The sequence below is a fragment of the Boleophthalmus pectinirostris genome, unplaced genomic scaffold (genome assembly GCF_026225935.1).
Source record: "Boleophthalmus pectinirostris isolate CB_2022bp ecotype Guang Dong unplaced genomic scaffold, ASM2622593v1 HiC_scaffold_2823, whole genome shotgun sequence".
In the NCBI taxonomy this organism is placed as follows: Eukaryota; Metazoa; Chordata; class Actinopteri; order Gobiiformes; family Gobiidae; genus Boleophthalmus; species Boleophthalmus pectinirostris.
Genome location: NW_026571288.1, coordinates 233606 through 250229, shown reverse-complemented (window position 1 = coordinate 250229; position 16624 = coordinate 233606). Strand labels below are relative to the sequence as shown.

General features: G+C 40.1%; 1 protein-coding gene across 1 annotated transcript in view; it reads right to left on the bottom strand.

The window, feature by feature from the left end:
• Nucleotides 1-16624, bottom strand: part of ap4b1 (adaptor related protein complex 4 subunit beta 1) — a 31300-nt gene that overhangs the window by 7608 nt on the left and 7068 nt on the right. Inside the window, 4 exon segments of the mRNA XM_020926976.2 lie at nucleotides 6823-7030; nucleotides 11988-12091; nucleotides 13697-13780; nucleotides 15703-15814. Coding sequence (XP_020782635.2) covers nucleotides 6823-7030; nucleotides 11988-12091; nucleotides 13697-13780; nucleotides 15703-15814 — 508 coding nt within the window.

The following is a 16624-nucleotide window of genomic DNA, read 5'->3' as shown; positions in this document are numbered from 1 at the left end:
TTACTTCATCAAAAACAGACTAGAAATTGAGTTTTGTTTTATTCACACATTTAATCGTGAATATTTGGCCCGATTTCTCCACTCATTCTGTTCCACCTTGTGATTTCATGAAGAACATCTTTTCCCTGTAGTTCAGTAGAGATGATTCTAGTGAAGGTGTACAGACTTTAAAAACACAGTGGAGCACTTTCTGTATCACCACATGACATCACAAGGTGGAACAGAGTGTTTTCTGTTTGAGAGAAGAACTCAGCCTAAATATGCAGGGTTTATGTGAGTGAAACAAAACACACCTCCAGGTCATCATTAGAACATAGATCAGAAAACAGGGTAATATGGGACCTTTAAATAATGGGATTCTGTTCAAAGTTCACATTTAAAACATGTCCAGAAGAAATGACAAACAAATACACGAATCACAGATCTACCGGTTTAGCAGCTTTTTTTTTTTTTTTTTTTTTTTTTTAAACTGTCATTTCGATTTAATTGAGATTAAATTTGCAGTGTCAGGTTCAACCCTGCTCCTTTCTGTGGGAGGCTTGAAAACACCTTTGTCTGGAGCTGGACCATACAGGGTGACAAACAAAATGGCTCTGAAACTTCCTGCAACTAAATCACAATCACAAAGGCTGCACTTTTTGAAGACATTTCTCTATAAACAACAAATGCCTGTAGTTTGGTTGTGTACATGTTCTAAAACAAGACTGAACCAGGACCAAACAAGGACTGAACATAGGAAGAAAACCTGAAGTAGGTCTACTGTAGTTTGTCAGTTCATATTTCAGTCTTCTTGTCTTTTCTCCTGGAAGCAGTTCAAATATTCAATTAAAGCCACGCGCTGCGATAGAACTTATTCCCTGAATTTGGTACAAATCCAATCATGTTGACATTCCATGTCTATGGTAGGGGGCGCTATAGAGTTCACTTTTCATATACGTTATAGTGTATTATGTTTAGGCCGTGATCAGGCATTAGTGATTCAAATTTCAGCACAATCGGTCTAAGCCTGTGTGTGTGTAATAATTTTTAAACTATTTTTTGGGGGATTCTTTGCGCCCCTATTGGCCAACCATGAAAAATGCCTCATGTCCGTAATACACTTTTTTTCTTGTAATCATGCATAGAATTTAATCACCGAATTTGGTACAAATCCGATATTGTTTACTTTTCATGTCTATGGTAGGGGGCGCTATAGAGTTCACTTTTATTAGATTTCATATTTCATTACATTCAGGTCTGGATCACACAATTGTGATTTGAATTTGAGCTCTCTAGGACAATGCCTGTGGCCGTGACAGGTCACCGAAGAAACAGGAAATGAAGGCGTTTTTTGGCCGGCGTGCTACGGGCAAACCATAAGGAGTATCAAAAAACCTTCTGATGATTTTTGTGACTTTATGTCTCTAGATGTGACATGTCAAATCTGAGCTCATTTGGACCAAACCCCGGGGACTTGAATCTTTTTGTAGACACCCAAGTCAAAACGGCGGCGAATTTTTGATCCAATATGGCCGACTTCCTGTTCATCATAGGGGTGCACAATGATTGGCTTTTTTTGCTTGTCTCCTTGAGTTCTATCACTGCTCCGAATTTCGTGACCGTACGACAAAATATGTGTCTCAGCCTCCCATTCATGTCAAAATTTTGAAATTTCAAGAGGGCGCTGTTGAGTGGGGGTGCTTTGGGCATTGTCGCGATGCCCATTTTATCGAATTTTTCGCCAGACTGGTCGATCTGAGCCCCGGTTTGGGGACTTTTCGTCCATGTTCAGGGGGTCAAAAATGCGATTCAATGTGACCGACGAAGAACAATAGCCCTCGCCAGTTACTACGTTACTGGCTCGGGCCAAATATTCACTTTGAACAGGATTATTTAAACATAAATCGCTAAACTAATCACAAAGCTTGTCAGAGAAATCACAACTGGATATTTTTCTCCAAATTGTTTTAACCTGCTCGCGACAGACTGATGTGTGTTACTCTGAAGTAGGGCTGTTAGAAAAAATCGATTCAGTGATATGCCATGGTACTTCACTGCACAATTCTTGAATCGATACAAAATCGATTCAAATCAATTTTTAAAATAATATTTTTCACAATAATTCATTAGTTGCATTCACTGTTCTCATGATTTTAAAATTGTACCAAATTATACTTCATACAGTTTTGTTCTCTTGAAGGTGTAGTTGACTGTATTATTAAAGGTTGTTGAAGGATATTTTTTGTTTCAAATTGTCAATGATAGCATTATAGAGGTGCAGTAGCCTTGTAATTATGATGACCAAAAAAAAGAGAATAAAAATTCATCAACTCTGGACGTGGTGGGGCCAGCTAAACATTTGCCAATAGATAACGACACTGCCTTGTTATCTGTTAGCTGAAGTCCGTTTTTGAGGTCGCTGAAAGAAGAAAACAAGGGGAAAAGCAGCAAAGCCAAACTAAGGTGATTCTTGTAGATTCATTCCAGCGGTGGTGCGACTAAGCAGACGAAGGGTCTAAAGACTGACACATTGGTCGCCAAATTACTCCTGGACAGGAAACTTCTGCTTATTATGAAAACGTACTTTATTTCCAAGCTAGACAGCTAGACAAAGCGATATCCTATGTCTGAAAACGTAATTTTCAAGGCAAAGAAAGAGTCCGCTTGCTGCTGCGTGTTGTAGTTAGTTCATTTGCACGGAATCTCGGCGCACCCTTCTCTGCACCCTTTCCTGCTCCTCTCCCCGCTGCCCGTTCCGCTCTTCCCCCTGCTCCTCACTTCTTCACTTCTCCACGCATGGAATCTCCGCGCACCGCTCCCCTCTCCCCGTTCCGCTCTTCCCCCTGCTCCTCACTTCTCCACCTTGCCTAACCAACACTGTAGTTAGTTGTTTACAAGTCATGTGCAGCGATGAGTACTTGTTTTCTAGAAACAAACCTGTTTCTGGCATAAGGAGGAGGAGGGAGGAGGCGTTTCTACGTAGGGAGCTGTGGGGGAGGGGGGGTGGTTTCACACATGCGCAACATTTGAAAAACGACAAACAGTCGCTGGATTTCTCGTTCCTTGGAAAATCCTCTATACAACCTTTAAAAGTCATTATTGATAAATTGCAGTAATCATCCACTGTTTTTGTATTCGGTAGGGTGAACATATTTCCGTTTGTGAAAACCCGGACACCTTACCGGGGCTGGAAGGTGGGGCCTCGACATTGAGCTACAGTCGTCCCTCGATATATCGTGGTTCACCTTTCGCGATCTCGCCATTTCGCAGATTTTTTTTATTTTTTGTACACACGGGAGGGTCAGGACTAAACCAGGACTAATCTTGGACTTAAGAGAGAGAATGCCGAGCAGTTTGTCTGCAAAGCACAATCGGGCAATTGTCGCGTTTACCTCCATGAGGTGTGGAGCCTGCGCAAAAGTTTGATATAATCTCGGGTTAAGGGTCAGGTGCGGTGTTGTACTGTCTCCAAAAATTGAGCCGTGCAGGACTCTGCGGCTCCATTACGGAATAAATGAATCTTCAGTTCATTACATAAAGAACGAGGAAAATAACAAAAGGACGACAGCAGCAATAAGTTTTAAGAAAGATGTAAAAAGGGTTGCACCTCTCCTGTCTGAAAAAAGTGTATAAAGTGTGTGCTGAGGGGTTTTACACACTTAAAACAGATAGAATAATAGTAAAATATAAAGTTGACTACTTCACGGGTTATTTTTAGAACGTAACTCCCGTGATAAACGAGGGACACTGTACTCTCACTTCGCAACCTGTGCACATGGCCTCCCACTTGTCCCGACCGGGATGGAAAACGGAGAATTTCTTGTCCAAGTCATTGTTAAATGTGCATTTGCACTTCGGCATTTTGCAGACTGACCGACTGTTTGTGTCTGCTCGCTCCTTCTGAGTCACAGAGCTACAAGAGACGCTCAGTTTAATGTCCTCAATGAATGGTAATGAATTTGCATCACCAGGACAGGACGCAAAAAACTGACATGTCCGGGGAAAAATGGACGTTTGGTCACCCTAATATTGGGATATACTGTGATATAGCAAATCGTGATGTGCATATCTTGATATGTATCGTATCGTCAGACTCAAGGCAGTGCACATCCCTACTCTGAAGTGAAATCTACACATTTATCTGGAACGGCTCTCACTGAAAGAGAGTGGAAAACACAGAACGTCATGACGACTATTAGAATCTGATTGGTCAAAGCTTTACAACAGAGGAACAAGCTGGAAAGTCACACTGAGCACAGACATCTTCCCTGTCCACAAATGCACAAAGCTCTTCCCTTGGCACGTTTTTCATAAACTAAATAGCAGGGATGTAACAATAAGCGAAATATCGTGATATCATATTGTCAAAGTTCTCACAATAATATCGTGGACCATCACAATGCATCGAATCACAAGTCTCTTTGCTTAAATTATGAGTTATGGTGTAGCAATAGCTAAAAAAAAAAGTTAGAGGGAACTACATAGACCATGATCCTTTGCTTCATTTCAGTGCAGACTGCAAGAAGAAATAACAGTTCTAACACTTTTAAGTCTTAGTTCTTTGGATTAAGTCTTGTTGAGGCATTTTAAGAGGAAAAAGTAGCAAATTAGCCTCCAGAAAATATCGCAATAAATATCGTACCGTGAAATGTGTATTGTGAGAATATCGTACAGAGAGATTTGGATATTGTTACATCCCTAATCGTGAGCCTCCCCATCATATCGTGAGCTTTCCCACGATATCACAATAAATATCGTATCGTGAGGTTCATACTGTGACAATATTGTATCGTGGCACTTGGATATCATTACACCCCTACTAAATAGGCTGTATATTTGTTAAAATTGGCTGAAGTACGTCTGTCAGCGTCTCCATGTTTCCCACGCCAAACCTAAGTGCTGCTTTGTGATTGGTCCGTCTGCTGCGAGGCGAATTTGAACCTTACAGCGGGAGTGTCTCAAGATCCTTCTTGATTCAGAACTTAAGATAATACCTAAACAACAAAGTATCTAAAACAAAAAAGGTAATTTGAGTGCAGACGTGCTCCTACTGTGGGTGGAGATGGTTTGATTTATTTATGGACTTAAGAACGTCATAGGAAACTTGCGGATTTCCGATATTTTTTCAATTTCCTGTTACAAAAACATCAGAGGGAAATCACAATAGAATGACCTCAGTGAATGAAACCAAACACAGTTCCAGGTATGTTTTTGATGAGGGACTAAAATTAGAACAGGGTTAAAAGAGAGAGGTTAATTTTACACGATACAATCCGATTAGAGGGTCTGACCAACGGATAAAATAAGAGAAAAAAAGGTGCACTGTGCCACTTTGGTTGGGGGTCTGTCACCTTTATGTTTCTATGGAAATGTCACTGCTCTGGCTGGAATGTTCCACAGTGTGACATTAAACAGCACTCCCATACATTTATTCAATTACAAGTGGTTTTATAGCTCAGAAATACCTAGAAAAACTTGGGCTCGCCTCTCCGCAGATCTGACCTTTATCTTGAACTGATTTAGTCTCCATAAAGATAGAAAGGTTTAACACCATCCTGAGAAACACTACAGACAAAGCAAGAACATATCCATGGAGAAAAGCAGGTGGTGGATCCTCTACCAGAAAAGTTACACAATGCATCTTTAAAGCTACATTATGTAACTTTCTGGAGGTGGCTTGTCAACTGCATGATTCCATGGAAACAGAAAGATAAAACCATACGTAGTTCATGGAGATTGAGTAGTTTTATCCATATACTGTTGAAGAGTATAACCAAAGCAACAACATTTCCATGGAAACGGACTACTGGCTCTTGGCCAATACTTTCATACATTCTCCATGGAGATAGATACGGTTTATATAATTTTCTGATGTTTGAGGCTTAAGGGCTCAGAAAAGGTCTGTTTTCACCTACCCCCTAGCCCCACCCACTATCTCTGTACTCAGTCATGATTATTTGAAAAAATCAGAAAGTGTGTGACACGTGTAGGGTTAAAAAATGTCACGTCTGTGGCCGTACCGGCTTGTCAAACCTCATCTCACCAGATCTCAGATCTTAGTACTTGGATGGTAGATCACTGGGAACATCCAGTGCCACAGGGGGGCGCCAGTTGCAAAAACTGTCATCGTGTCATTGAGCAAGACACTTCACCTGCATCGCCTAGTAAGAAAGTGGTGTGTGTGTGTGTTGGTGGTGGTCGCACTTTTCTAAAATAATGACTGGATGAAAATCTGCTGCATGTAACAGTGAAATGTGCAGTGTCGGGTCTGTCAGGCAGTGGTCCTGTTTCTATTAAAGGGTTCATATTACACTATTATTTGACCAATGTTATAATGTTGTTTTCTCATCTCTCTTCTCTCAAACACACTCTGTTCCACCTTGTGATGTCATGTGCTCCACTGTGTTTTTAAACTCCATACACCTTCACTAGAATCATTTGGATCATTTCAGCCCTGAAATTTCCAGTCTCTACTGAACTTCTGAAGGTCTGTTAACCTGAACTGCCACTTCATGACATAAAGCAGAGGCCCTATAAGAGCCTCACCCGTGCATATACATGACAGTTTTCAGTTGCACATCAGAACAGCGATGCTAACTGTAGGCACTGTTCTGTCTGAGGCTCTGTTAAAAGAATAAAAAATCTAAAAATCCTGAAAAGATGTTGTTTGAAGCCATACTGTATTTTTTCTTGAGTTTTCAGACAAGCTTCTTTTTGTTTGCTAATCCAGTATGGGAAGTGTGTCATCACGATAACTGCTGAATATTCCACCATAGGTATACATGTAGACAACCCCAGCATGATGTCACTGCAGTATGAAGAAGTGACAGTCCCACAGCTCACCTATACAGAAGTGCAGAAGTCTCCCCAGCATGTCCTGAGTCTCTGCAGGGCGACAGAGGAAGAGGCGCAGAGCAGCCGAGAGCAGCTCCATCTTCACACACAGACTCTGCTCAAAGCGAACGCCATCGATAAAGGCCTCCAGAGCGTACGGAGCCGAGGGCACACGCTCCCCATGGGCTCCCAGCAGCCACAGCAGCGCCTGCCTCCCCTGAGAACACACACACACGGACCTGATGTTGCACCCTCCAAATGTACGACAAGACTCACATTAATTTTAGTTTTGGACAAACTTTTCATTTCAGTTCTTGGTTCGTACATTTTTTTTGTTTTGTTTTGTTTCCCGCCTCTTCATACAATCACAAATCAATACGCTCTGTTCCCATAAGTCCTTGTACATAGATACAATGAAATTCTAAAATAAGTATAAGTATTATTTATCAAATATGGATTTATATTAAATTATTATTATTATTTTTTTAGCTATTTAAATTAACTATTAATTTTGTAATGAACTCTCTAATGGGTTTTATAGTAGAAAAATTCTATTTTTAACGTTCAGGGCACTACACCCTTAGCCTGATTCATCAGCCGGTTTCACTTCGTTTCACTTCGTAGAAACTGTCTGACCTCGCAGTGTTAGGATTCGTTCACTCGACGGTAGGTGGGTACTTTTTATCATTTAACCAATCGCTGTTATTTGGTCGTGACGCATGTAATGCGCCGCTAACAGGGTTAACTGGTATATTAAACTTTTCCCAAATCCCATAGGAAGAAGGACAATAACGTCTTTCCCCTTGATGAAATTCACCAAACATTCTCTTTATTCCGGCTTTAAATCCTCGATCTCATGAATCGTTGACAACACAGAATATATGTCTCTTCGCTGATTGACTGGTGCCCAAACCTGTACTTCTAGGGTTTTGCAAACTGTGTATTGTATTTTTCCTGATCTAGTTGTTGGAGAGAAATGAAACTGAGCGGAGGCACTAGGTGGAGCCAACCTCACCCTCCCCACTAAAATAATGAAATGTTAGCAAAACATTTTTATAGTTTTAAGTGCTCAGTTATCATTAGCATCTAACACTGAACACTGAAGTAGGTATGTTTTCTTGTAAACATAAACAGATGAACAACTAGAATCCCTGATGTATGGACTTCATTCAAAGGTACATTAGTAGGCCAAGACCATTAAGTCACACATGGGTAAATCTACCACTCCTCTTTACTTAATGTCTTAACATTATATATCATGTGCAGAATACAGTACTCTCATTTACAGAGAGCTCTCGTATTGTCTAGAACCACACACTGCTTTATGCAAATACATCAATAACTCAAGTGAATCTCAGTGAAATCTGAAGTCACAAGAAATCATTTCTAATAACTGACTCGACTTTTTTAGCTGTAACACAAACACATTTCTACTTCTTTAACGTAACACTAGGTTTTCCTAATGTATCATGTAAAGATGCATCTTTTCTTGTAGATCGTCTCTTGTTCTGCTTCATGTTCGTCCTCTGAAGATGTGTCTGTGTCTTCGGGCACTACAGGTCCAGCTGCTTGTCCTTCAGAGTCTGTGTCCTCATTCTGACCTGTGTCCTGTGCCTGCATGTCCTCTTCAAGTCTCTCGTCCACTTGACCACTGAGCTCTGTAGAATCACTTTCATCCATCAATTAACTCTGCTCTTCAGAGGTTTTCAGCCTGCGTCTCTACTACAATGTTACTGTCTTTGGATTTGAAGACTGGGGCATATGGACTGAGACGAGCAGTTCATACTCTTCATCACTACTGTCAGAATCATCACCAACAACGTTGTCTCTGCTTGTAGGTTTTAGTTTGTTTACTTGTCTCTTTTGGTTGCATGTCTCTTTTTGTTTTGTAGTGTCTAGTCCATCACCAACATAAGGACAGGGTAATGAGAGATTTTTATAAAGGCTCCTTCACCATCTACTGCTGTCGCACATACACTGGGTTGTCTTTACCACTTTTTTCTTTGTACTTTGTTCTCCAAGCATGTACTTTAAGAGGAGACTGTGAGTGTGTTTGTTCTCTTGGGAGTAGCAGGTCAAATGGCAAAATCAGTTCTCTTCTAAATAACAGATAAAAAGGCAAGAATCCAGTAGATGTGTGAGTTGTATGTGTGTCTTGTTTAAATGGTGTTTCCAGTTGGGTTTTTGAGTTTGCTCCAGTGTCCTGAGCATACTGACTACTGCTGTGTTCAAACACACACACTTGTTTGGAGTAGAATAAGCCTATGCAAACTTAGTCAGTTGTTTATTTGTGCATTTAAGGATCCCCCATAATCTCTCCAAGTGCACAGTGCTACTCTTTCCTGGGTCCACTCTCATAATAAAAGCATAACACCTGGACTGTATATGAACAGTAAATCACATTAACAATCAAAACATAAAAGGGACTTGGTCAAAGTCTATGCTAAAAACTAGCACATCATCAAGATATGACACACATAGATCACCTGTCAAGTCTCCAAGGCAACATTTCAGTAGCACTGAAAGGCATTTCAGCCATTCATAAAGACCCCATGGTGTGATGAAGGTAGTGCAGGCTCAGCTTTCTGGACTGACAAAGCCCTGATGATATGCTTTATCTTAGTCTAACATGGTAAACCATAAATTTCCACCAAGGTTCTGGAGGACCTCCTGTAATTTACAGAACAGGTTGTTGGTCACGGTATGTCTTTTATGTAATTGTCTGTAATCTACACAGTCTTTTTTTCTCACAGTACCTATGACTGAAACATGGGGTCTGATGCATGAACCATTTGGTGGTGCTTAAGAGTGCGCTCTGGTCATGGGGGTGATGAGGTGTTGAGTCCAGCGCGCTGACCAGGTGCAGGGCTGTGACAGAGGCCTATATGGAGGCACTGGGGCTGGGACCCCGAATGCATCCTGAGTCCCATTCATCTTTTGCAAAAACATCGCTTTCCTCTCTCAACATTTGTCTCACTTTTTATTGTTGTTCAGTTGTCAAGTGCAAAGTTCGACTGGTGGATCCCAAAGTTCACTTGTTTCCTCCTTTTTCACTTTGATCTCTGTTATTTGTGCCCTTTTCTTGAATTGCCCATTGTCACTTTATGGCACTTTTGTGATTTCACTCATGTCTTGAATAGTGTCCACACCGAATAATGATCTAAGCACACTTCTGTTTTGTAGTCTGATATCATTGTGTTGCTTTTAACTACAATTGTAATGGATGCCCTTTTTTCACGTAGGTGTACAAGTTGTTGCTTTATTTGCAGTCTCTCTGGCTATGGTGTGTTTTCATTTGGTTCTAGTATTGCATACTGTCCTTGTAACATGTTTTTACTGAATGATTCACTTTGATGCTGGTGCATCAAAGTGATTTGATTTGGTGCTTTGCAATGACAACAGAACAGACAATAGTTTCTTCCTCGTCTGACTGTTTGGCTTTCTGCTGTACTTTTATCTTTGCTGAGCACAGAGCATACCTTTTTGTGAGCTACATCTCGCACTGACTCAAGACTGTGGAAGAACTTCTTGACATAACCAGAAATGGCATTAACAGTTCTCTGTCTTTATTTTCTATTTTCTATAGATCCAATATCTCCAAAGGGCTCTTTTACAGGGCCAATCTCAGCATTGGGTAAAAACACTTGAGAATCCCAAAGAGCAGATGTAGCACTGCACTAGACTTTTGTATCCATCAGTTTACCTTAAATGCACTTCATTGCAAATATTTCACATTTTACAAAATACAAATGCCTCTTGTGAGTTTTTAGCTTTATTCTGATGTTGTGACCTGGAGTTGTGTTTTGTTTCATTCACACATGTTTGATTGTTATATATATATATATATATTATTATTATATATATCTTTATTATTGGTCTGTCCACATCTCCAAAGCTCCACATGCTCTGTCCCACCTTGTGATGTCATGTAGTGATCATTTTCAAGTGAACAGGATAGTTGTGAACTTGAAATCTTCAAGGTGCAGGACTTTAAAAATTACAGTGGAGCACAATATTATCACATGACATCACAAGGTGAAACAGAGTGTCTCAGCCTAAATATTGTGGGTTAAACATGTGTGAATGAAAAAAAACACAGCTCCAAGTATGAATGATGAATCATTCTGACATAGATCAAAATCTGACACAGATATGGGCCCTTTAAAGAGCATAGGACAGGTTTTCGTGATTTTCTTAATAGGACTTGGTTTGGTGGGATAGTATGAGTGATCAATATTTATCAGTTTTCCACTAGTTAAGTGACAGTTTGTGGAAAAAAGTTGAGAAGAAAAGTACAAAAATTCAGGAAGTCGCACAGAGTTCCAAAACAGAATCCCTCTATGTCATCATCACAGAAAACTCCAAATATCGAAAATGCAGAGACAAGTTTAAGCACAAGGAAAGACTTTTTCTGACAGTTTAATCCATCATTTATTTGTATTAGTCTAATCACAACTATTGTGTAGCAGTTATGGAATTATCTCTATGTTTTAGTGAAAAGGTGCTCCAACCGGTGATATGTGCTTAACACAGACAGAAGGATAGGAGGGCATCTGACACACTGGGATACAGACTGCTGTGATTTCATCTGGAATAATTTGTATAATGTTTACATACAGACAGAGAGTTTTTAGATGGTGTCTCTCTCTTCTCTTTCTTTTCACATTTGTTTATTCAAAACAGAATCAAGAGAACAGCATGGGTGTCACTGCTTATAGTGTCATTATTTACAGTGTAAAATTCACACTGTAAAGTTTACACAGAAGACACAACGCACGAGCATGAGCTGATGGTCCAGTTTTAGGAGTTTGATTTTCAACCAATGTATCAGCACATATCATCTCATCTGTTGTGATGAGTTCTTGTAGAGAGCAGAGCAAAAAGAGCCACACAATCAAATCAAACCTGCTGACACTGTGTTTTAGCCTGCATTAACCAACAGTGTTGGGCTGATATTTAGTTTGGACCAACCCAAAGATTTATTTACTTTACTACAAAGAAGACACTGTACAAAATGTGATTACACAGATCTTGTGCCCAGTCTGTTGTAAAACAGGTTTGTAAAGGAGTTTGACCTAAATACCTTAACAGGTTGGCATTACAATCAGAATCAGTAATGGCAACAAAGTCCACAATGTGTTTTTTTTCTCCTGACAGAAAACACCGTGTCTTACCTGTTCGTCCTGTATTGTTTGCTCACAGCCTTCAATGGCGCTGCACACAATGTCTGAACACTGAGGACACGCCCACACCAGGTCCCGAAGAGTCTGGACCACAGCTGCAGGTGCACAAGAACAAACAGGGGAACATGGACAGATTAGTCAGTAACACACAGGGAGGGCATCTGATCAATCAGCAGTTACCATGGAAACACAATGCACACGTGTTAAGGGTCTAGTTTAGAAGTTAGATTTTCAACCAATGTATCGACACAAATCATCTCATCTGTTGTGATGAGTTCTTGTAGAGAGCAGAGCAGAAAGAGCAACACAATCAAATCAAACCTCCTGACACTCTGCCTTAGCTGGAATTAAGACAACAGCGTGTGGCTGATATTTAGTTTGGACCAACCCAAAGATTTATTTATTTTACTACAAAGAAGACACGGTACAAAATGTGATTACACAGCTCTTGTTCCCAGTCTGTTGTAAAACAGGTTTGTAAAGGAGTTTGACCTAAATACCATAACAGGTTGGCATTACAATCAGAAACAGTAACAGCAACAAGTCCACAATGTGGAACCTTTTCATCTCTTGTTTGGGACTAACTGCACAAACTTGTCATATTAATCTTCTGTCTTACAGGCAGCTGATGGCTGACAACAATCACCTCTTTGAGGTGAAGATGTTGAGCTTTGTGCCAGTTTTTGTATCATGTGGATAGGCCCAGTAAATACAGAAATATAAGAACACACATCTGCATCTGACACTTACAGCAAACTCCAGCTGAGACTCTGAGCTGTCTGCAGCTCACATTCAACTAGTACAGGAATTCTCCCAAAGTGTTGATGTCACGTGAACATGTGTGTCAATATTGGGACTAAATCTGAACTACTTTTCCAGTGATGCCACAGTGCCCCCTTCTGATGATGTGAAGCAAATACACATTTGACTTTCAAATAAAGATTTAGAGAGAAGACTGCAACCTGAGCAGCTACACTAATACAAGAACACCACATCCATCCATCCACAGGGAGGGCGTCCGACACACAGAGAGTCCTGTTTAGGAGTTTGATTTTCAACAAAAGGTGAGAATGATTCACTCTGTGACTAACAACTGTTGGCTAATGCTAGTTAGCTTGTAATTGATTATTTGAGAGGGACGTGTTCAACAGCACCAGCTCCTCTGTTGTACTTCAGCTAAGTCAGTTGTTTCTGGTCAGACTGTGATAAAATCAAGCTCAGAGTAAAGTCTAACAGAGACAGACAGAGCAGTGTCTACAGTTAGCTTCACACACCCAGAGAATGTTGATTACATTGCAAAGTATTAATTACTGATGGAAATTAAATCTTTGATTCCACAGAAATACAAAGTTCTCCTCCTTGAGGACAGAGAAGTCAGGTTTGTGGAGATGCAAGCTCACACAAGTTTTTCAGTGCAATAAACACAATAATACAAATTAATAAATGATTTTGGCTACAAAGTTACATACTGTAGCTTTAATAATGCCATTTGTGACCTTTTTATTTAAAAGGTCTTTCCATGTTGGTTTTAGAGTCTGTGGAGTCCAGATAACAATTACAATGATCACAATATAACTATCATTTTCTTTTACAGTCGATACAATTTGTCGATTAATCGTTGCAACAGTAGTATTGATATTGGGGATAACCCTCTGATATCACAAATACTGATACTGGGATATATTGATATATATTCTTACCAGAGGTGATGTGTTCCTGTTTCAGTCCGAGGAGTCCGGTCAAGATTTCCAAACATTTGTCGCTGTAGCTTCTTCCAATGCGCCCTGCAACAAAACAGGAGGCAATTAACTCCAATTCTCTCATTATGAACCAATGCAATCAGCAGGTAATGAAATAAACAGTCTCGTCATATCACTGCACATTGCACAGCACGACTTTGAGGTAAAACAGGGCAAGGAAAATTCATTATTCTGTGTAAATCAGATTTTCAGAGCTAAAATTGTGTTCCCATGAGCATTTATAAAACAATAAACAGTGTTGGAAAAATCATACATATTAATAAACTGTCTACTGGAAGGAAGCAGTTATTTTGAGCACATTTATTACATCTGTTAGGTCAGATATTCTCCTCATCACAAACATACATGGAGTTGCATTAACACACAAACCCTGGAGGTTTAGGCTTGAGTTCTTCTCTCAAACAGAAAACTCTGTCCCACCTTGGATCATTTCAGTCCTGGAATTGTCAATCTCTGCTCAACTAAAGGTAAAAGGAACTGTTGCACTTTATGACATCACAAGGTGGAACAGAGCATTTGGAGCTTTGGAGATGTAAACAGACTAATAATAAAGAGTTGCTTAAACATGTGTAAATGAAACAAAACACAACTCCAGGTCTGTTTTTTCAAGGTGCTATATTTCTGATCAATCCCTGTTTTCAGTGGCACCGGGACACACCATTGCTCTGTACTTTACTTCAGTTTAGATAACTTTCATTTATCACCAAAGAGCAATTATGTTTGCAGTCACAGACTGCAGCATAAAAAACACACACATACACACAGGTCAGGTGCAAATGAGACATACAATTCAAATGTGGCACAAACGCCAGATGCAAAACAGAACATTTAAAACTAGTTGTGTCTATTTCATCTTTGTGTTTAGGAGCCCAATGGCAGAGCAAATAAAGGAATTAGCTAATCTAATTGTTTTCCTGCTGGGGCATCAGCACCTCCCACACGGCATCAGGAAGAACCTCTCTATATTACCGTATTTTACGGGCTATTAGTCGCTCTGGATTATAAGGTGCACTGTCATTAAATGGTCTGTTTTCAAAAATTATTCACAAATAAACCGCACCGGACTTTAAAGGAAACCCAACAGTGTGATGGGAGAGTGGTTTTGTTTGTTCGTTCACGGTGACACTGGGCTTTGTTCAGTTGTGGCGTGTAGGGAGGGTGCTGTCTGGGACCAACGGATTGTCGGCGTGTTCGCAGTGACTCAGTTGTGACTCAGAAAGGCACATTGCACTCGCTTTTTCGGTTCGTTCCTCCGTTCCATTCCTCATCGGCGTGGAGTGATGAGTGTGTCTGCGGGTGTTTTTCACTGTGCGGTCGCTGTCTGCTCCGTGCGTATTTGTGTGCGCTGCGGGATTCGTGTATGGGGTGCTCTGGATTGCGCGTGGTCGTTTTTTGATGCGGTTAGAGGCTTAAGACCACAATGTTGTTCAGGCTGTTTTTGTCTTTGACTGACAAACCATAATAGCAACAGGTAAAAGAAAAGGTAAAAAGACTCAATAAAAGAATGATAAAACCCACACAGGATTGGTTCAGAGACATTAAAAGAGTTGAGGTTGTGCAGCGGTGGATTTTTTGTTGACCTATTTTTGCAACAGAATCAGTGTTTTTGTCAAACCTTAGCTCAGAATCAAATACTGTGCCTAAGTATTTGTACAAGTCCACAGTTCCTACATTTCAGCCTTACTTCATTCTTCAGTTGTATTTTCTTAATCCATGATATCCTTTTAGATGAATATTGTGATTTAAAATGTCCATATTATAACACAATGATCCATGGGTGTCAGGGGTTATAATTATAGAGCAGACACAAGCACAATAGTTCTGCTTTAATACTCAGTCAAAGTCTATTTTTATTTAACAGTTTATTTTGTATGCATGCCCTGATTTGATTTGATTAAAGCTGGAGTTTAGACCCCCTTCTTCTATAACACCAGTGTGAGTTTTACCTATAGCAGAGATGGCGGCCTGGGCGGTGTCCGGGTTCACGTCGGTGCAGTATCCTTTGAGTTCCTCCAAAAGCATTGAGACGTTTTCATCGTTCACCAGCTCCACCAGAACCTGAGCCATAAGACAGGATTTAAACAGAGCCAAATGTTTTTTACTTGACAGTGCCTTTCAAGAACTACAGCCGGAGTTCCATATTTTGAATTCAAATCGCAAATATCATAGCAACTGAAGAGCCAATCTGAAACGAGACTCTTGAAAGTAATGCCGCTCCACGCTGGTTTAACAGGGAGCGAGTGCTTAGCAATGCTGTCAATTAAATCTGTTGCTAACGTTAGTGGTAACAACCTCAGGGAAAGAAGGGGGCTGATTTGTCTGCTATTAATGTTCATATCTTGATTTATGAACAGAATAGTGAAATAAAAACACAGCAGTTACAGAGCAGAGGCGAGACAGTTTTTCAATAGAAAGTGAATTGGAACCGAGGCAATGGAGCTGGAATCACGCCCATGCAGGTTATATATGTCAATTTATTTATACAGTCTCTTTTCAGGGGATAGAAGTATCTTAGTGTGATAGGTTAGAATGGTACCATATGCCTCTAATGCTATGCTCTGTGCCTAGATGCAGTTCATATTACATTTCATGTTAAGTTAAAAACAGAAAAACGTTTGTAATAAATATTAATGCATATTAATTTAAATAAGCCTTAAAAATTGTTAAAAGTTTGTTAAAAGCTCATTAAAATGTTTATTTTAGTTTGTTTTTCAGGAGCTTTCGTCATATCTGTGATCAACTGCTTAGCCTGGGATCTGTTGATTTGGTGATTGTTAATGCCTTCGCCAACCACTTGGGGGATTTCGCGCTCTTCCTTTTCATTGTATTAAACTTCTGCATGAGAAAAGCAGTGTGAAATCACTCAAG